Below are 21,026 nucleotides of genomic sequence, written 5' to 3' on the forward strand. Positions count from 1 at the left end.
CTGGCCATGTCTTTCTCTTTCCTAACAGATCCTCCTTGATCTTCCAGTCGCAGCCAACTTCTGAATCACTTTTCCATGCCACCAATTGGAACGGCCCTTCGGATCCACAGGTATCAATTCTTTGCTTAACAATCCCTCTCGACCATCAGGGTCGAGTCCACACTCCTTAGCATGGCATGCGTGGTTTTTTTTTTTTTTTGAGACAGAGTTTCGCTCTTGTGGCCCAGTCTGGAGTGCAGTGGTGCAATCTCAGCTCACTACAACCTCCGCCTCCTGGGTTCAAGCGATTCTTCTGCCTCAGTCTCCCAAATAGTTGGGATTACGGGTGCCCGCCCCCACGCTTGGCTAATTTTTGTATTTTTAGTAGAGATGGGGTTTCGCCATATTGGGCAGGCTGGTCTTGAACTCCTGACCTCAGGTGATCTACCCACCTTGGCCGCCCAAAGGCACTTGGGGTCATTCACAAGGTCATGCCCCGCATCATTTTTTGTTCCCTTCCCCTGTGCAACACGTACCCGGGTTGGAGTGAGGGACTTACATCCTGAATACACCGTGGTTTTGCTCAAGCTGTTCTCGTTTCCTGAATTTACCTACCTGGAAAAGTTCTAGTCGTCCTCCAAGGCTGCATGCATACGCCACATCCTGGGTGACAGCCCTTGTTCCCCAGGCAGGCTCGGTGCCACCCTCTAATCCCACCGTCATTTAGGAAACTCCACTAAACTCAGTTTCCTGCAATCAAAGATTTGAATTGTGTTTATCTGTGTTGTTTGCTGAATTATCGTAAGTGAAGGAATGGCCCGGCGCGGTGGCTCACGCCTGTTATCCCAGCACTTTGGGAGACCGAGGTGGGCAGATCACAAGGTCAGGAGTTGGAGACCAGCCTGGTTAACATGGTGAAACCCCGTCTATACTAAAAATACAAAAATTAGCTGGGCATGGTGGCAGGCACCTGTAATCCCAGCTACTCAGGAGGCTGAGGCAGGAGAATCACTTGAACCTGGGAGGCAGAGGTTGCAGTGAGCCGAGATCGCGCCACTGTGCTCCAGCCTGGGTGACAGAGTGAGACTCCGTCTCACAATAAATAAGTGAAGGAATTAGTTATGCTATCCTTATTTCTCCCTAATGTGTGCCTCCTCTCAATGTCCCCCTGACTTGGGGGTCTGTCCCTGGAACCTCAGAGAGCCAGAGGCTCCAGCCTTGTGCTGCAGTCAATTGCTCCAAATTCTGTTGGATCCTCCCCTAAAAATGCCCCTTGGCATTTGCCATCAGTTACCATCAATCTCAGATGAGGTACCTGCAATAAATCAGCTTCATGGTCAATACTGCCTCAAATTACTAGAATCACGTCCATCTGCACACCCAGCCAAAGGTCAACCACCCAGTCTTCCTCTGGACTCACTCAACTGAGGCACATCCTTCTCCTCCTCCTCTGTTTCTTCATATATCCCAATCCTTGAGACTTTATATTCCTTTAAAGATGCCTTAAAGAATTAAAGGTAGATCTACCATTCGATCCAGCAGTCGTACTCCTGAGTATCTACCCAGAGGAAAAGACATCATTATATGAAAAAGACACGCATATTTATAGCAGCACAATTTGAAATTGCAAAAATATGGAACCAGCCCAAATTCCCATCAATCAACGAGTAAAGAAAATGTGTGTGTGTGTATACATATACATACACATACATATGCATATATACATATATGCATATATACATACACATACATATACATATACATATATATATCACAGAATACTACTCAGCCATAAAAAGGAAAGAAATAATGGCATTTGCAGCAACCTGGATGGAGTTGGAGACCATTCTTCTAAGTGAAGTAACTCAGGAATGGAAAACCAAACATTGTATGTTCTCACTTATAAGTGGGAGCTAAGCTATGTGGATGCAAAGGCGTAAGAATGATACAATGGGCTGGGCATTGTGGCTCACGCCTGTAATCCCAGCTCTTTGGTAGGCTGAGGTGGGCGGATCAAAAGGTCAAGAGATCGAGACCATCCTGGCCAACATGGTGAAACCTTGTCTCTACTAAAAATACAAAAATTAGCTGGGCATGGTGGCAGGCGCCTGTAGTCCCAGCTACTCGAGAGGTTGAGGCAGGAGAATTGCTTGAACCCAGGAGGCAGAGGTTGTGGTGAACAGAGATCACGCCACTGCACTCCAGCCTGGCAACAGAGCAAGCAAGACTTTGTCTCAAAGGGGAAAAAAGAAAGTCATTTGAGTGGGGCTTTTCCAGGCAGTTGCCTTATAGGTGAAGTACTGACAATTCTCTGAAGATAGGGCTTTTTGGCGAGTTTCAAACCCATTTTCTCTCAAATGGTTGCTAATTTTTTTTTTTTGAGATGGAGTCTCGCTCTGTTGCCCAGGCTGGAGTGCAGTGGTGCGATCTCGGCTCACTGCAAGCTCCGCCTCCCGGGTTCACACCATTCTCCTGTCTCAGCCTCCCGAGTAGCTGGGACTAAAGGGGCCCGTCACCTCGCCCGGCTAAGTTTTTATATTTTTAGTAGAGATGGGGTTTCACCGTGTTAGCCAAGATGGTCTCCATCTCCTGACCTCATGATCCGCCCACCTCAGCCTCCCAAAGTGCTGGGATTACAGGCATGAGCCACCACGCCTGGCCTTTTTTTTTTTTTTTTTTTTGAGATGGAGTCTTGCACTGTCATGCAGGAGTACAGTGGCGCAACCTCAGCTCATTGCAATCTCTGCCTTCTGGGTTCACGCCATTCTCCTGCCTCAGCCTCCCAAGTAGCTGGGACTACAGGCGCCCGCCACCACGCCCGGCTAGTTTTTTGTATTTTCAGTCGAGGTGGGGTTTCACCGTGTTAGCCAGGATGGTCTCAATCTCCTGACCTTGTGATCCACCCACCTCGGCCTCCCAAAGTGCTGGGATTACAGGCGTGAGCCACTGCGCCTGGCCTAAATTGCTGGTTTTTACAGCTACTGTGGGTTTTTTTTTTTTTTGAGATGGAAGGATCTCACCCCCCATTGCTCAGATTAAAGTACAGTGGCATGATCATGACTCACTGCAGCCCCGACTTCCCAGGTTTACGCAATCCTCCCACCTCAGCCTCCCAAGTACCTGAGACTACAGGCTTGTGCCACCATGCCTAACTAATTTTTGTATTTTTTGTAGACATGGGGTCTCGCCATCTTGCCCAGGCTGGTCTTAAACTCCTGGGCTTAAGCTATTTGCCCACCTTAGCCTCCCAAAGTGCCGAGATTACAAGTGCGTATCTGGCCAAGTCTATTGGATTTTAAGGCTATCACAGAGCTGAGAAGAATGAAATGGGAAGGTCGTATGTCACAAAGCTCATTGGTCGTGTGAAAGGAAATTAAATCTTGGGAACCCAGGCTGGGCATGGTGGTTCATGCCTGTCACTCCAACACTTTTGGATTTATCTGCCAGATAACCTGAGGTCAGGAGTTCGTGACCAGCCTGGCCAACATGGTGAAACCCCATCTCTGCTAAAAATACAAAAATTAGCTGGGTGGGGTGGTGCGTGCCTGTAATCCCAGCTACTCAGGAGGCTGAACCAGGAGAACTGCTTGAACCCAGGAGGCAGAGGTTGCAGTGAGCCAAGACTGTGCCACTGCACTCCAGGTTGGGTGACAGAGTGAGACTCCATCTCAAAAAAAAAAAAAAAAAATAGGCCGGGTGTGGTGGCTCACACCTGTAATCCCAGCACTTTGGGAGGCCGAGACGGGCGGATCACGAGGTCAGGAGATCGAGACCATCCTGGCTAACATGGTGAAACCTGGTCTCTACTAAAAAATACAAAAAGTTAGCCGGCCGCGGTGGCGGGCACCTGTAGTGCCAGCTACTCGGGAGGCTGAGGCAGGAGAATGGCATGAACCCGGGAGGCAGGGCTTGCAGTGAGCCGAGATCGCGCCACTGCACTCCAGCCTGGGCGACAGAGTGAGACTCCGTCTCAAAAAATAAAAATAAAAATAAAAATAAAAATAAATAAATAAATAAAATCTTGGGACCTCAACCTCATTAAGCCAAAGGGAAAAGTCAAGCTGGGAACTGGGTTGTGCAAACCTGCCTCCCCATTTTTGGGTTTCTAAATAAGATGGTTACAAGATGAAAAGCTACAAGCCTCCCCCACATTTTGCCCACAAGGAAATTCCTAGTGAGCTGCAAGATCTTTAAGGTGTTTGTTAAAATTTCACCATGGCAATGGAAACTGATAGCATATCTTTTAAAGGGGCAATCAACCTGCTGCCCACCAGACACAAATGCATATCAGATTGCTCCCCTGCCCCATTTTCTCTATGTTATCTTGTGTAAAAAAAATGCCGGGCAGGCATGGTGGCTCATACCTGTAATCCCAGCACTTTGGGAGGCCGAAGCGGGCTGATCACTTGAGGTCAGGAGTTCGAGACCAGCCTGGCCAACATGGTGAAACCCCATCTCTACTAAAAATACATATATTAGCTGGGCGTGGTGGAGGGCACCTGTAATCCCAGCTACTTGGGAGGCTGAAGCAGGAGAAATGCTTGAACCCGGGAGGCGGAGGTTGCAGTGAGCTGAGATTGTGCCACTGCACTCCAGCCTGGGTGACAGAATGAGACCCTGTCTGGGTGCGGGGGGTTGGAGGGAGAGCAGATTCACTGAGCCAGACAAAAGGCATGAATGACTATTTTTCCTGCCTCCTTCTTATACGAAAATTGTGTACTTCTCAGTATCTCACCCCTTCCCCTTTAAAGGTGGAGCCCTCAAAATTTCTGGAGAAAGACATAGACGTGTCTCCCTGGCATGTATCATTAACTTTGGCAAAGAAACCTCCTAAAATGATTGACAACTTGTCTCATCATTTTTCTCTGTTGACAATCTTAGAGATATTCAGCTATTTTTCTTAAACTCCCCGAATTGTTATAAGCCTTTGGTTAATTTCTAAAGTTCTGAAAAAGTTGGTTTTGACTATTTTTGCCAGGGTTTGTGTGCTTTTATGGAGATTTTCAGTTGTTTTTGGGGGCTTGTTTTGAGACGAAGTTTTTGCTCTTGTCGCCCAGGCTGGAGTGCAGTGGTGTAGTCTCAGCTCACTGCAACCTCCACCTCCCGGGTTCAAGCAATTTTCCTGCCTCAGCCTCCCGAGTAGCTGGGACTACAGGTGCACGCCACCATGCCTGGCTAATTTTTGTATTTTTAGTAGAGACTGGGTTTCACCATATTGGCCAGGCTGGTCTTGAACTCCTGACCTCATGATTCGCCTGCCTCAGCCTCCCAAACTGCTGGGATTGCAGGCATGAGCCACTGTGCCTGGCCAAGGTGCTCTTTCTCTTCCTATCTTATGGATGAAGAAATGAGATCATAATGGGGTGTTTGGGGTAGAGGGCTGGAGATCTGGGGTAAAGGGCTGGAGATTTGGGATAGAGGGCTGGAGGAGTCACTTCTCAGCGGAGACCCTCATGGGGCTACAGCCAGAGTCTTTGCCTGCAATATTGTCCCCCATTTCACACATCCCAACACTGAAACTTACCCCATTGCTCTTGCAATAGACAGAACATGTCTCCCCCCAATTTATATGTTGAAACCTACCCTCCAAGGTGATGAGACAGGGGCCTTTGGGAGGTGATGAGTCATGAGGGTGTTACCCTCACCAATGGTATAGTGCCCTCATATTAATAAAAGTGATGGCTGGGCGCGGTGGCTCACGCCTGTAATCCCAGCACTTTGGGAGGCCAAGGCAGGTGGATCACGAGGTCAGAAGTTCAAGACCAGCCTGCCCAACATGGTGAAACCCCTTCCGTACTAAAAATACAAAAAATTAGCTGGGTGCGTGGTGGCAGACGCCTGTAATCCCAGCTACTCGGGAGGCTGAGGCAGGAGAATTGCTTGAACCTGGGAGGCAGGGGTTGCAGTGAGCTGAGATCATGACACTGCACTCCAGTCTGGGCAACAAGAGTGAAACTCCATCTCAATCAATCAATCAATGGGACCCCAGAGAGTTCCCTCCCTCTTTTTCTACCACGTGAAGACACAAGAAGTCTGCGATCTAGAACCCAGAAGAGGACCCTCACCAGAAGCTGACCAGGCACCCTGATCTCAGATCTTCAGTCTCCAGAGTTGCAAGACATAGATGTCTATTGTTGATAAGGCAGCCAGTCTATGGGACTTTGTTATGGCAGCCCAGACTGTCAAAGACAGCTCTAGAGGGGCTATGTGTCCAGGAGGGGATGAATCAGTCTTTTTCGTCTTCCTAAGTCAGGGTCTTGCTCTGTCACCCAGGCTGGAATGCAGTGGTGTGATCTCAGCTCACTGCAACCTCTGCCTCCTGGGCTTAAGCAATCCTCCCACCTCAGCCTCCCAAGTAGCTGGGACTACAGGCACGTACCACCACACCCAGCTAGTTTTTGTATATTTTGGTAGAGACAGGGTTTTACCACATTGCCCAGGCTGGCCTTGAACCCCTGGGCTCAAGTGATCCACCCACCTCAGCCTCCCAAAGTGCTGGGATTATAGGCGTGAGCCGCCGTGCCCGGCCTCTCCTTTAGTTCTCAGCTGTGAATGTTCTCCCACATCGTCAAACTCCCAGCCTGCCCCCAGGCTTCACAGAGTCCTATCTGATGAAGTAAGGGAGCACAGCCACCCCCTTATCTCCCTGGCTCAGTCTATCCCCTCCAGGGCGTCTGGACTTTTCTCCAGGGCAGCGTGACCTAGGGGCGACATGGGAGTTTCCTTGACACAGGTACTATCTCTGAACATCTCTGCCTCCATCTCTGTTTTGAGACTGGTCCCTGGAGTCAATGAAGGGGTTCCCTCCTTTCTCCCAAAATCCTTATCTTAGCTCCTGCTTTTCCCAGGCCCTAAGATCCTGGGGGCAGGTCTTGTAGAGGGGGAGCCCTTGTGGGGCTTCAGGGACCTGCAGTCTTTAGGAACGGGCACAGGTCTGGATGTTGATGGGAAATTGCGGTCAGGGTAGATACACCGCTGCCACAAGCGCCTTCCATCCAGGGCTGCTGCCAGGCAGACGCTGCAACGCCCGTTCCCGGCATCTCCCACGATCTGGTCTTCAAGCCTTCATCTCATTCTCTGCCCACCTGGGTCTTGTCAGCCCCAGAGAGAACCTGAGTTCAGAGGAGAAGCGGAACCCAGGCCAATGGGCAGTGGCCACCGCAGAGACACCGACATCCCTGGGAGAGCCTGAGCCCACCGCCCAGAGTTCAGAGCCTGAAATAAGCAGCCCAGCTAAGAGCCCCGCTCCACTGCCCAGAGGAGTACCAGAGTGAGCTTGGCCTGGAACCCAGAGACCATCTTCAAAATCTCATCCCAAACCTCTCATAGATGCCACTGTGTCCCTGGCCCCTCTGTAATTACTTCCTTCAGCCCCTTGTTCCCTTCACAGTAGTAATTTTCTTTTTCTTTCTTTCTTTCTTCTTTTTTTTTTTTTTTTTGAGACAGAGTCTGCCTCTGTCACCCAGGCTGGAGTGCAGTGGTGCCATCTCAGCTCACTGCAACCTCCCGCCTCCCGGGTTCAAGCAATTCTTCTGCCTCAGCCTCCCAAGTAGCTGGGATTATAGGCCCCCATGCCAGGCTAATTTTTGTATTTTTAGTAGAGAAAGGTGGACTCAAACTCCTGACCTCAGGAGATCCGCCCGCCTGGGCCTCCCAAAATGCTGGGATTACAGGTGTGAGCCACCGCGCCTGGCCGATTATTTTAATAAGATGATTGACCATCTTTCTTATTAGACTGTAACCCACAAGGGCACTTCTGTTGCCGTAGTGTCTCCAGATCCTAAGGCAGCCCACCTGCTGATGCAGTTCTGAGTGCTGCCACCAGGTGGCAGGGCTGCCTCACACTTGTCCCGGGGACAGAGGCAGGAGGACCCTCACCTTGAGGGCTTTTCCCTTGGTTGGTTTCCTACCTGCACTCCACTCTCTCCCTGAGGTGTGAGTAGGGATGCTCCCAGCTCCAGGAGACACAGCTGTGGTGTCGCTGGCCAGGATGAAGCTTTCTAGAGAGGTTCCACTTTCATACCTCCAAGTTCAGACATTTTCTTTCCCTCTTATAGGCTGGGGCGAGCTACCACCCAGCCCACAGTGTAAAAGGGGTCTCATGTCTGTCTTACCACTTTTTTTTTTTTTTTTTTTTTTAAGACATAGGGTTAGCTCATGCCTGTAATCCCAGCACTTTGGGAGCCCCAGGCAGACAGATCACGAGGTCAGGAGATGGAGACCATCTTGGCCAACATGGTGAAACCCCATCTCCACTAAAAATACAAAAATTAGCCGGGCGTGGTGGCCGGCACCTGTAATCCCAGCTACTCAGGATGCTGAGGCGGCAGAATTGCTTCAACCCGGGAGGTGGAAGTTGCAGGGAGCTGAGATCACGCCATTGCATTCCAGCCTGGCAACAGAGCAAGACTCTGTCTAAAAAAAAAAAAAAAAAAGACATAGGGTCTGGGGTCTGGCTCTGTCTCCCAGGCTGGAGTGCAGTGGTGCAATCATAGCTCACTGCAGCCTCCAGCTCCTGGGCTCAAGCAATCCTCCCACCCCAGCCTCCGGAATAGCTGGAACTACAGGTGTGCACCACCACACCTGGCTAATTTTTCTATTTTTATGTTTTGTAGAGATGGGGGTCTCACTATGTTGCCCAGGCTGGTCTCAAACTCCTGGGCTCAAGAGAGTCTCCTGCCTTGGCTTCCCAAAGTGCTGGGGTTACAGGCATGAGCCACTGTGCCCAGCCTTCACTCTGACTTTGAACAGGTCTCCTGTTTGCAGCCCACTGCACATCTCCACCCTCTGGCATACATGTTTCCTCCAATCCCAGAGCCTTTTCCTCTTTGACTCCCCTCCCAAGGAGTGTTTACCTCTGCAGAACTTGGGCTTCTGGGTTTTTTTTTTTGTTTGTTTGTTTTTTTGAGACAGTCTTGTTCTGTTGCCCAGGCTGAAGTGCAGTGGTGTGATCTCGGCACACTGCAACCTCTGCCTCCTGGGTTTAAGCGATTCTCTGCCTCAGCCTCCTAAGTAGCTGGGATTACAGGCACCCGCCACCACACCCAGCTAATTTTTGTATTTTTAGTAGAGACGAGGTTTCACTATCTTAGCCAGGCTGGTCTTGAACTCCTGACCTCGTGATCCACTTGACTCAATCTCCCAAAGTGCTGGGATTACAGGCATGAATGACTGCACCCAGCCTGGGCTTCAGTTTTGCTCTGCCAGGCGTTGCCATTAGCAGTGTTTCTCCTAACACTGTGTGGACATTTCTCTTCTACCTTCAACTGTATTCATGTTCCCTTTATCTTGGTGGGGTTAAGCCAAAAAAGGGGGATGGGGACTGCATGCAGTGACTCATGCCTGTAATCCCAGCCATGGCAAGAGGATCACTTGAGCCTGGGAGCTCTAGACCAACCTGAGCAATATAGCAAGACCCTGTCTCTACAAAATAAAATTTAAAAAGTAGCTTGGTGCAGAGTGTGTGCCTGTAGTCCCTATTACTCAGGAGGCTGAGGCAGGAGGATCTCTTCAGCCTAGGAGTTCAAGACTAGTCTGGGTGACAGAGCAAGACTCTGTCTCAAAAAAAAAAAAAAAAAAAAAAGTCCTGGTTGTGGGTTGAGTGAGATGCAGTGGGGGATTGTTTGTGCCAAATCAGTCTCTTACAAGCTCCTCAGTAGGTTTCAGGGGAAGCTTCGATGTCACGTCCCTCAAATTCTGGGGGACAGTTGCTGCTTTGGCCTGGTGATTATCGTGAGGCAGTGGGATGGAGAGAAGCAAAGGCGATGCAGCTGGTCCATATCCCCAGCAAGTGCAAGAGCACATAACAGACGCACTGCAAGCACACATAACCATGCCGGACGCACTGCAATCACACATAACCGTGCCAGACACATTGCAAGTGCAGATAACCATGCTGGATGCAGGCAAGCACACGTAACCTTGCCGTATGTATTGCAAGCACAGATAACCATGCCAGGAGCCATGGCAAGCACTCATAACCATGCCGGAGGCACTGCAAGTGCACATAACCATGCTGGACCCATTGAAAGTGCAGGCAGCCATGCCAGACGCATTGCAAGTGCAGATAACCACGCTGGATGAAGGCAAGCACACATAATGGACGCATTGAGAGACTGCAGGCGCATATCATCATGCTGGACTCATTGCAATCCACTTAAGCATGCTAGTTTGGGGGTTGATACCAACCCCTTTTCCTTTCCTAACTTTGTAATCCCCCAAGCCATGAACACCAGCGTCAGATGTATAGAAGTCAAAATCTGTTTTATTATGAACGATACTGAATTGGAGGAAGTAGAGGGACTGGGGTTGGGGGCAGGGGGTGGCGCGTGGGTTTCCCAGCACTTTGCACCTGCCAGTCACAGGTGAAGTTAGAAAAACACAAATTCTGTTAGAAAAAGCAGAAGGAACTGTGGACAAGGCTATCCCAGAGAGACCAGCTAGGGAGGGGACAAGGTCTGCTTGCTCACTTGGCACTTTTGCAGCACTCACCAGCATGGTGAATCCAGGTGAGAAGAGGACTAAGGGACTGGAGACACCCCCTGCTTCCTGGAAGGCGTGAAAATGACCCCCACCCCTCCCCAGCGGGAGACAGAAGCCCATCACCTGAGGCATTTCTAAATCCCAGTTTCTTTCATCCAGGCCGGCTGTATTGCAGTTGCGCAATCTCAGCTCACTGCAACCTCCACCTCAAGCCATTCTCCTGCCTCAGTCTCTCGAGTAGATGGGACTACAGGCACCCACCACCATGCCCGGCTAATTCTCTCTCTTCTTTCTTTCTTTCCTCTGTTTTTCTTCTTTCTTTCCTTCCTTCCTTCCTCCCTCCTCCTCCTCCTTTTTCTTAAATATATTTTAAGTAGAGATGGGGTTTTGCCATGTTGGCCAGGCTGGTCTTGAACTCCTGGTCTCGAGTGATCTGCCTGCCTCGGCCTCCCAAAGTTCTGGGATTACAGGCACGAGCCACTGCGCCTGACCCAAATCCTATTTCTCAATGGCAAAACCTGGAAACCCAGTTTTTGGAAATAATTGAATCCCTGGCACTTTCTTCTCAGATGACTGGGCATGACGCACCCCAAACACATGGTAAAGGGAAACTGGGATACAGCAAATAGTGACTTTTTTAAAGCAAAGAGGCCCAGCATGGTGGCTCATGCCTATAATCCTAGCACTTTGGGAGGCCAAGGTGGGAGGATCGCTTGAGCCCAGGAGTTTGAGACCCGCCTGAGCAATAGAGTAAGACCTTGTCTGTACAAAAAATAAATTAGCCAGCATGGTGGCATGTGCCTATAGTCCTAGCTATGTCGGCGGTTGAGGCAGGAGGATTGCTTGAGCCCAGGAGGTGGAGGCTGCAGTGAGCTACGATTGTGCCACTGCACTCCAGCCTAGGCAACACAGTGAGACTCCATCTCAGAAAATAAAAATAAAAAAGTAAAAATAAAAATAAACACAACGCTTTAACAAAGAAATATCAGCAGCCTAAAAGTCATCAACTGTGTGCTTCAGTGGACTCAGGCTGTGGGGAGGGATGTTTTTTCTTTTGAGGCGGAGTCTCGCTCTGTCGCCCAGGCTGGAGTGCAGTGACCGGATCTCAGCTCACTGCAAGCTCTGCCTCCTGGGTTTCCGCCATTCTCCTGCCTCAGCCTCCCAAGTAGCTGGGACTACAGGCGCCCGCCACCTCGCCCGGCTAGTTTTTTGTATTTTTTAGTAGAGACAGGGTTTCACCGTGTTAGCCAGGATGGTCTCGATCTCCTGACCTTGTGATCTGCCCATCTCGGCCTCCCAAAGTGCTGGGATTACAGGCTTGAGCCACCGCGCCCGGCCGAGGGATGTCTTTTCTGAAGACTGGAAGGGAGTTGAGGAGCTCCATACCTTTCAGGTGACCACAGAGAGAGCCCCAGCAGAAATACCCACGGGGAGAGGGAACCTGCCATTCTGTGGGTCTGAAGGGTGAAGAGGTTCCCCCATTCGTTCAGAGCCAGGTCCTCAGAAGGCCATTTTCTAAAGTCTTAAAAAAAAGAGACAGGGTCTCACTGTCACCCAGGCTAGAGCACAGCAATGCAATCACAGCTCACTACAGCCTCAACCTCCTGTGTTCAAACAATTCTCCCTCCTCACTGGGACTACAGGCATGCACCACCATGCCTGGCTAATTTGGAAATTTTTTGTAGAGACAGAGGGGGTCTTGCTATGTTGCCCAGGGTGATCTTGAACTCCTGGCCTCATGAGTTCTTCTCACCTTGGCCTCCCAAACTGCTGGGATTACAGGCATGTGCCACCAAGCTGGGCCATCGTGGGGGGATTTTAAGTTACAGATTCAATTTCTTGTGTCAGTTTCAGTAATTTTCTAGAAAGTTGTTGGTTTTATCCAAATATTTAAATTCATTGGCATGGCCAGGCACGGTAACTCACACCTGTAATCCCAGCACTTTGGGAGGCCCAGGCGGGTGGATCACTTGAGGTCAGGAGTTCGAGACCAGCCTGGCCAACGTGGTGAAACCCCGTCTCTACTAAAAATACAAAAATTAGTCAGGCGTGGTGGCACATGCCTGTAGTCCCAGCTACTTGGGAGGCTGAGGTGGGAGGATTGGTTGAACCCGGGAGGTAGGGGTTGCAGTGAGCCAAGATCATGCCACTGCACTCCAGCTTGGGCGACAGAGCTAGACTCTGTTTCAAAAAAAAAAAAAATAAATAAATAAATAAATAAAAAGCAAATTAAAACATTAAAAAGAAGTTGACATAGAATGTTGATACTATCTTATAGGCTCTGCAATGATGTCTCACTTTTCTCCTTCCTAATGGACCAGAGGTGAGGACAGAGGCTGGCATTCCAAGCAGTACAACAGTGTGAGCCAAGCTCCAGCACAAACGCGGGAACAGCAGCTGGCCCTGCCCGTCTGGGGGTTCAGGCAAACACCGGGGATGCAGAGGAGGGTCCCAGTGCCAGGTCCTGCTGATACGTGATGGACATTCACCTGCTGGTAGAAGTAGCTGCCATATGATTGGGTGGTTTTATCAGCCTGGGGTCATGGAGGCAAACAAAGTGCCACCTAAGCCACATTGTTGCTTGAAGCCAAGGGACAGGGAAGCTGTCACATCTCCTGAAGCCTCTCCTTGCACCATTCAGGGTCCCCCTTTGCTCCTGATGTCTGTACTATGCACATTCACCCAGGCCCAGTGCAGGCTGCTCCTCCATCACCAGCCCCACCAACCACACCTGCCCCACCTGAGCTCAGCTGATTGTCACAGCCTTGCCTCTGCACAGTTCTGCCCTAAGTTTTTTTTTGTTTTTTTTTGTTTTTTAAAGAGATCAAGTCTTGCTCTGTAACCCAGGCTGGAGTGCAGTGGCATGATCATAGCTCACTCTAGCCTCAAATGCCTGGGCTCAAGCAATCCTCCTGCCTCAGCCTCCTGAGTAGCTGGGATTACAGGCACAGGTCACCATGCCTAGCTAATTCTTAAATTTTTATGTAGAGATGGGGTCTTGCTTTGTTGCCCAGGCTGGAGTACAATGGCATAATCATAGCTCACTGCAGCTTCCAACTCCTGGGCTCCAGCAATCCTCCCACCTCAGTCTCCCGAGTAGCTGGGACTACAGGTCCTTGCCACCACACCCGGCTTAGTATTATTTTTTTATAAAGATGAGGTGTTGCTATGTTGCCCAGGCTGGTCTCAAAATGCCTGGACTTAAGCAATCAACCCACCTCAGCCTCCCCAAGTGCTGGGATTACAGGTGTGACTACCATACTTACCCCTTTTCTTTTCTATTTTGAGACTGAGTCTTACTCTATCACCCAGGCTGGAGTGCAGTGACACGATCTCGGCTCACTGCAACCTCTGTCTCGCAAGTTCAAGCAGTTCTCCCATCTCAGCCTCCGAGTAGCTGGGATTACAGGCACCTACCACCACGCCCAGCTAGTTTTTGTATTTTTGGTAGAGACGGGGTTTCACCATGTTGGCCAGGCTGGTCTCGAACTCTTGACCTCAAATGATCCACCTGCCTTGGCCTCCCAAAGTGCTAGGATTACAGGCATGAGCCACTGCGCCCAGCCAAACCCCTTTTCTAGATCCTCCCACATCTCCCTTGCTCTGCTACTGAGCCTGGTGAAGGCCAATGTCACCCTGGGCCTGCTCCTCTGGCTTGGCTCAAGTGAAGACGTACCAGACAGTGAGCCTGTGGCAGTGTAGAAATGCCCAGCTATGCCCCCAGCTATGTCCAGGACACAGCAGGAGGAGAAGGTGTCATCACTTTAACCACAAAGCTTTAAGAAATAGTGGTTTTAGGTCAGGCACTGTGGCTCTTACCTGCAATCCTAGCACTTTGGAAGGCCGAGGCAGGCAAATCACTTGAAGTCAGGAGCTCAAGACCAGCCTGGCCAACATAGACAGACCCTGTCTCTAGTAAAAATAGAAAAATTAGCTAGGCATGGTGGCACACACCTGTAATCTCAGCTACTCGGGAGGCTAAGTCAGGAGAATCACTTGAACCTGGGAGGCGGAGGTTGCAGTGAGCTAAGATTATGCCACTGCACTCCAGCCTGGGTGACAGAGGAAGATCCTGTCAAAAAAAAAAAAGAAAAAAAAGGAAAAGAAAGAAAGAAGGGAAGGAAGGGAAGGAAGGGAAGGAAAGGAAGGAGAGGAAGGAGAGGAAGGAGAGGAAGGAAAGGAGGGAAAGGAGGGAAAGGAGGGAAAGGAGGGAAAGGAAGGTTGGTTGGTTGTAGGCTGGGCGCGCCTGTAATCCCAACACTTCGGGAAGCCAAGGCAGGTGGATCACTTGAACCCTGGAGTTCCAGGCCAGTCTGGGCAACGTGACAAAACCCTGACTCTATTGAAAAGAATTGTAAAGAAATAGTGGTTCTTTACCTCCCAGTAGAGATCAATGTGCTCCTGTGAGTGGTCAATTTATTTTTTTGATACGGTCTTGCTCTGTCACCCAGGCTGGAGTGCAGTGGCGCAACTGGCTCACTGCAACCTCTGCCTCCTGGATTCAAGCGATTCTCCTGCCTCAACTTCCCAAGTAGCTGGGATTACAGGCATCCACCACTACGCCTGGCTAATTTTTGTATTTTTAGTAGAGATGGTGTTTCACCATGTCGGCCAGGCTGGTCTTGAACTCCTGGTTTCAGGTGGTCTGCCCGACTCGTCCTCCCAAACTGTTGGGATTACAGGCATGAGACACCACACCCAGCCCCATTAATTTTCAGTCACTGCCAACTCACCCATCTATCCATGAGTGTAAATTTCGCTTTTCAGCCTTTGAACAAGAGGACTCTAGCATTCTACACAGTCCCACGCAATCACCATTGGAGCAACAGTAATGTGGAAATAGGGGCTGGAGCATCTGGGAACAGCCTCTCTGCACAGTGTGTGGCAGACACAGTCACCTGAGTGCTTGTCCCCGGTGGGAGAAAAAGCCTTTGAGAACTGAAGGTCTGCCAAGCTCTCTGCTGAGCGTCGTGTGACACAGCAGGAAACACGGCCCATTCTTGCCATCAGGAGCTTGTAAGACGGTTTATGGCAAAGGAAAGCAATCATTTTCGTGCACACACACACTTGTATGCAGAAGACATCCTATCCTGGGTTTGTGGCTACAATAGTCAAATGCCGTTTCTGCAAACTATTGGCCAGGACATTTCAGTTAAAATGGACAACAGGGCTGGGTGTGGTGGCTCACGCCTGCAATCCCAGCATTCTGGGAGGCCAAGGTGGGCAGATCACTTGAGGCCAGGAGTTTGAGCCAGTCTGGGCAACTTATGAGACCCCCGCCTCAAAAAAAAAAAAAAAAAAGAAAACAAAAATTTTTTTTTTTTTTTTTTTTGAGGCGGAGTCTCGCTCTGTCGCCCAGGCTGGAGTGCAGTGGCCAGATCTCGGCTCACTGCAAGCTCCGCCTCCCGGATTTACACCATTCTCCTGCCTCAGCCTCCCGAGTAGCTGGGACTACAGGTGCCCGCCACCTCGCCCGGCTAGTTTTTTGTATTTTTTAGTAGAGACGGGGTTTCACTGTGTTAGCCAGGATGGTCTCGATCTCCTGACCTCGTGATCCGCCCGTCTCGGCCTCCCAAAGTGCTGGGATTACAGGCTTGAGCCACCGCGCCCGGCCCAAAAATTTTTTTTAAAGATTAGCTGAGGGTGGTGGTGCATGCCTGTCGTTTCAGCTACTTGGGAGACTGACACAAGAGAATCACTTGAGCCCAGGAGTTTAAGGCTGCAGTGAACCATGACTGTACCACTGCACTCCAGCCGGGGTGACAGAGCAAGACTCTGTTGAGAGAAACAGGAAAAGGAAAGGGGAGAAGGAGAAAAGAACATTCATGACGCGGGTGTTGGCCCGAAGGTTTCAGCATGGTCGGCAGCTGTGGGTGTGTTGGGTTTGGGGTTGTTGGGATGAGGAACAGATGAGCTGCATCACAATCAACCACTTGGGAGTGGAAGCTTTACCTGGGCCAAAGATGATGGGATACAACTGGGTCTCAAATAACTTATATCAGGCCTAAAAACGGAATGCCAATTAGCAACCATACGAAGCAAATAGACAACACCAGGAGATGCCAGACCTCAAGGCAGGTCCCTTAAATTGCATCCCTCCTTGGACACTGACTGTGCAGTGCCAGAGCGGCCAGGCAGGAGGCCAGGGCAGACCTGCAAGGTGAGGCATGCCACACAGAGGGAGCAAAGGCTACGCCACTCTCAGTGCTCTTGGGGTGCAGGGGCAGTGGCAGTGACATCCTCCCAGGCATGATGACGGGCAGGGACGATGGTGGGGGGTGCCTCCACCCACTCGCCATTCTCCATGGTGCAGAGGGAACCTGGCCCAGGTTCTCATGAAGACCGAGGGGACTGGGAGGAACAGACAAGGACCTGAAAAGGCTGCAGGGTTCCTGCCAGGCGGCGCTCCGAGCACAGAGCTGGCATTGTTAGTTTACTGAGGTCTGATGGATATAGAGAACTGCATCCATTTAACTGTGTGGTTTCAATGAGTTTTGACATAGATATGTACACCTGTGAAGCTGTTGCCACAAAGAAGATGGGCCAATCCATTGCCCCCCGTATTAGTCTGTTTTCATGTTGCTATAAAGAAATGCCTGATACTGGGTAATTTATAAAGGAAAGAGGCTCAATTGACTCACGGTTTGCATGGCTGGGAGGTCTCAGGAAAGTTAGTCAGAGCAGAAGGTGGAGCAAACACCTTCTTCATGATCTTGGGCAGGAGGAATTGGCACTTATAAAACCATCAGATCTCGTGAGAACTCCCATCAGATCTCGTGAGAACTCCCTATCATGAGAACAGCACGGGGGACGCCACCTCCATGATTCAATCACCTCCCACCAGGTCCCTCCCCTGACACCTGGGGATTACGATTCAGATTACAATTCGAGATGAGATTTGGGTGGGGACACAGCCAAACCATATCATCCCCAGAAGCTTCCCTGTGCCCCTGTCACCCCATCCTCGCCCACCCTCATCCCCAGGCAACCTCGGATCTGCTGTCAGGGTAGATTCAAGTTTTTTTTTTGGGACAGGATCTCACTCTATTGCCCAGGCTGGAGCGCAGAAGTGCAATCATGGCTCACTGCAGCCTCAACCTCCTGGGTTAAGTGTTCCTCCCACCTCAGCCCCCTGAATAGGGACTACAGGAGCTCACCACCACACCTCGTTAATTAATTATTATTACTTTTGAGACAGTGTCTTGCTCTGTTGCCCAGTCTGGATCTCGGCTCACTGCAACCTCCCCCTCCCAGGTTCAAGCAATTCTCCTGCCTCAGCCTCCCGAGTAGCTGGGATTACAGGTGTGCACCATCATGCCTGGCTATTTTTTTTGTATTTTTAGTAGGGACAGGGTTTCACCATGTTGATCAGGCTGGTCTTGAACCCCTGACCTCAATCCACTCGCCTCAGACTCCCAAAGTGCTGGGAGTACAGGTATGAGCTATTGCACCTGGCCTGAGATTTTGCCTTTTCTAGGATTTCATCAAGGATAGAATTATATGCAGTATTTGGTCGGGCATGGTGGCTCACGCTTGTAATCCCAGCACTTTGGGAGGCCGAGGTGGGCGGATCACGAGGTCAGGAGATCGAGACCATGGTGAAACCCCGTCTCTACTAAAACTACAAAAAAATTAGCCAGGCGCGGTGGCGGGCCCTCGTAGTCCCAGCTACTCGGGAGGCTGAGGCAGGAGAATGGCGTGAACCTGGGAGGCGGAGCTTGCAGTGAGCCAAGATCATGCCACTGCACTCTAGCCTGGGTGACAGTGAGACTCTGTCTCAAAAAAAATAATTATATGTAGCATTTTTTATTGGCTTTTTTTAATTGGCTTTTTTTTTTTCAGGGTAACGTTTCTGAGACCCATTCATGTTGCATGTGTCAGTAATTCTTTCCTTTTTATTGCTGTTGAACATTCCCTCATGAGGCTGTATCATGGTGTTTATCCATTCTACCTGTTGTTATTTGGGTTGTTTCTAAAATTCGGCAATTATAAATCAAGCTGCCATGAGCATTCGTGCACAAGTGTTTGTGAGGCATGCTTTCATGCCTCTTGGGTAAGTGCCTAGACTATGGAATGGCTGGGTCGTAGGCAGGTGTGGGTTTAACATTTTAAGAAACCCGCCGGGTGCGGTGGCTCACCCTTGTAATCCCAGCACTTTGAGAGGCCGAGGTGGCTGGATCACCTGAGGTCAGGAGCTCGAGACCAGCCTGACCAATATGAAACCCCCGTCTCTACTAAAAATACAAAAATCAGCTGGCCATGGTGGCAAACGCCTGTAATCCCAGCTACTTAGGAGGCTAAGGCAGGAGAATCGCTTGAACCTGGGAGGCAGAGGTTACAGTGAGCCAAGATGGCACCACTGCACTCCAGCCTGGGCAACAAGAGCAAAACTCTGCCCAAAACAAAAAACAGAAAACAAAACCCAAAAACAAACAACACAAAAAAACACCCACCAGGGCTGATATTTTTGAAATCATTGAGACAGAAAGTAACAAGGGTGGCTCCGGCGTGTGCTGTTACTGAGGCTGGGGCCAGGAGGCTCAGTGTGGTGAGCAGTGCCCCATGGGGGAGCAGGACTAGACATGCTTACTGTGCCCAAGTCAGCACGCTCCTCTGAGATCTCAGGTGGTCTTGAGCAAGAGCTGAGTGCCCCACCATTGGAGACGTTAGGGACCAGCAAATGGGACATCCACAGGCTGCAGCATCTAGAGATGACAGAGTCAGGGGCAGAGTGTTCAGACAGGGCTGCAGGTGACAGTCAAGGACAGAGCACAGAGCGGCTGCAGGTGACAGGTCAGGGACTAGGTACATGGCTGGAGCTGCAGGTGACAGTCATGGGCCAGATGCACAGGCGGGGCTGCAGGTGACAGGGACCTGGTGGACAAATAGGACTGCAGATGACATTGAGGGATCAAGTACACATATGGGGCTTCAGGTGACACGGGCGGACTGAGTGCAGAGAAGCGTCTGGGGATGTCAGCATCAGGGACTGGGGGACACAGCTGCTTCGTCAGAAGACAGTGACAGTGCCTGAATAGGAACACCGGGCCTCAAGAGCTCAACCAGGGCAGGTGCCTCCTGGCAACAGGGCCAGGCCTGGAGCTGGGAGGAACCCAAGACAGCCTGGCCTACCAGGCACGGGCCCATCCAGAAAGGAAACAGCACCGCTAGTTAACAAAGAACTTTATTATTTCTAATAAATGGTGCTGAGGGTGGGGTCTGGAGAGGGCACACAGCTGTCCCCTGTCAATGCGTTGAGGCCCACACTCCTTGGGAGGGAACAGGGGAAGCCCCATGTTCCCCGGAGCCTGTCGCCGTGGCCTGCAGCCCTGGATGCCTCTCACGGAGCCGCAGGTCTTCCTCCCCGGCTTTCTGGTCGCGTGGCCACCACAGCCCCATTATTACAGCCAGAGCCCGGGGCCAGGTGTGAGTCGGCCTGCAGCTCTCCGTCTCCGCCAGCCTGGACTCCTGGGAAAGGGGATAAAAGGGGGGCTTCCTGGTGCTGGCTAGAAAGCGTGATGCTCTCCAGCCAGGCAGCCCCCTGGTCCTCTGTGCTGTAGCTGTGCCTGGGGGGGCAACGGGGACGCTGTCCCTGTCCCGCAGCAGGTGCCCTGGGGGTTCCAGGTGTGTGGCCGGCCTCAAGCCAAGGGGCCCAGCAGGCCCACCCCGTGTTCTCCACCCTCTGACCCTCGGGGCCCAGCCAGTCACCCTCCCACCCCTATCTGGTCCCGTCCTTATCCAGGTCCCTGTGCTGGGTCTGTAGTGCCTCATCTTTGTCTCTGTCTCTTCCTTTCTCCGGGTCCCTGACTTCCTCTCTTCCCGTCCATCCCCCCGCCCCTAGTCCCCTTCCCCGCCCCTCCCCTGCAGCTTGGGGCGATTGAAACCTTGAAGCAGGTTCTGAAGGCCTTCCTGGGTGTTAGCATCTGGGAGGGGAGCGGCCTTGGCGGTGGGGACCGGGGCGGCCGGGAGCAGCAGCAGCAGCAGCAACAGCGGGGGCCACATGGCCTGCGGGCCGGGCGGCTGTGGGGGGACAAGGTGGGCGTTAGAAGCCCTGCCCCCTCTCCACGCCCTTTCCTCTCTGCCCTCTCACTTCTGCGTGCCAGGCTTGCACATCCAGCACCCTTCACCTGCCACCACGGCCCGCCTGTGTCTCTCGAGCAGCCCTGAGTCAGCCCACAGACCGGTCACCGGTCTCCGGCTCCCCAGGGATTGTTAGATCCAGACAGTTCTGCCCCAGAGCTGCCCTGGAGCTCGGACGCCTACACAAGCCAGAGCCACGCCCCCGCGTGCTGGCCACGCCCTCGAGCCCAAGCCATGCCCACCAACTGTTAACGCTTCACCCAAGCCCCTACGCAATGACCACGCCCACACACATAGCCACACCCATTCCCGGCCACGCCCCCAGAGTCCCGCAGAGTCTCCACTCACCAGCCATGCCCCCACTGCAAAAGGCCACGCCCCTGAGCACGGCCCTGGAGACCCATGCGGGCCTGGCCCTCTTCTGTGATCCCCAGTCCAGCCCCAGTGCAACGGCCCGGGCCCCCGAGTTGAGCCTCATCCAGCAT

The 21,026-nt window shown here is 51.4% G+C and overlaps 2 protein-coding genes across 2 annotated transcripts; one reads left to right on the forward strand and one right to left on the reverse strand.

The window, feature by feature from the left end:
- Positions 1-5,033: 5,033 nt before the first annotated feature.
- On the forward strand, positions 5,034-15,911 carry LOC112633999 (protein GVQW2-like; the record flags this gene model as incomplete). The annotated part of the gene is made up of 3 exons (XM_025400885.1): positions 5,034-5,134; positions 8,329-8,334; positions 15,803-15,911. Coding segments are annotated over 3 exons (216 nt in total), but the record flags the coding sequence as incomplete, so codon positions are not given.
- A 3,717-nt stretch (positions 15,912-19,628) lies between these two features.
- On the reverse strand, positions 19,629-20,796 carry LOC112634295 (putative RBAK downstream neighbor protein). The gene is made up of 3 exons (XM_025401520.1): positions 20,643-20,796; positions 20,346-20,481; positions 19,629-19,929 (listed from the first exon to the last, which is right to left on the reverse strand). Exons 2-3 carry the CDS (start codon positions 20,382-20,384, stop codon positions 19,708-19,710), a joined length of 261 nt encoding a protein of 86 aa, XP_025257305.1. The 5' UTR covers positions 20,385-20,481; positions 20,643-20,796; the 3' UTR covers positions 19,629-19,707.
- Positions 20,797-21,026: the final 230 nt, after the last annotated feature.

The sequence above is a fragment of the Theropithecus gelada genome, chromosome 11, assembly GCF_003255815.1.
Source record: "Theropithecus gelada isolate Dixy chromosome 11, Tgel_1.0, whole genome shotgun sequence".
Classification (NCBI taxonomy): domain Eukaryota; kingdom Metazoa; phylum Chordata; class Mammalia; order Primates; family Cercopithecidae; genus Theropithecus; species Theropithecus gelada.

Coding starts and splice junctions, on each gene's coding strand:
- LOC112634295 (XM_025401520.1), bottom strand. CDS start 20,384: ATGCTAACACCCAGGAAGGCCTTCAGAACCTGCTTCAAG. Junction 19,930..20,345: donor CCTTCAGAACCTGCTTCAAG/GTTTCAATCGCC, acceptor CCCCTTTCCCAG/GAGTCCAGGCTGGCGGAGAC.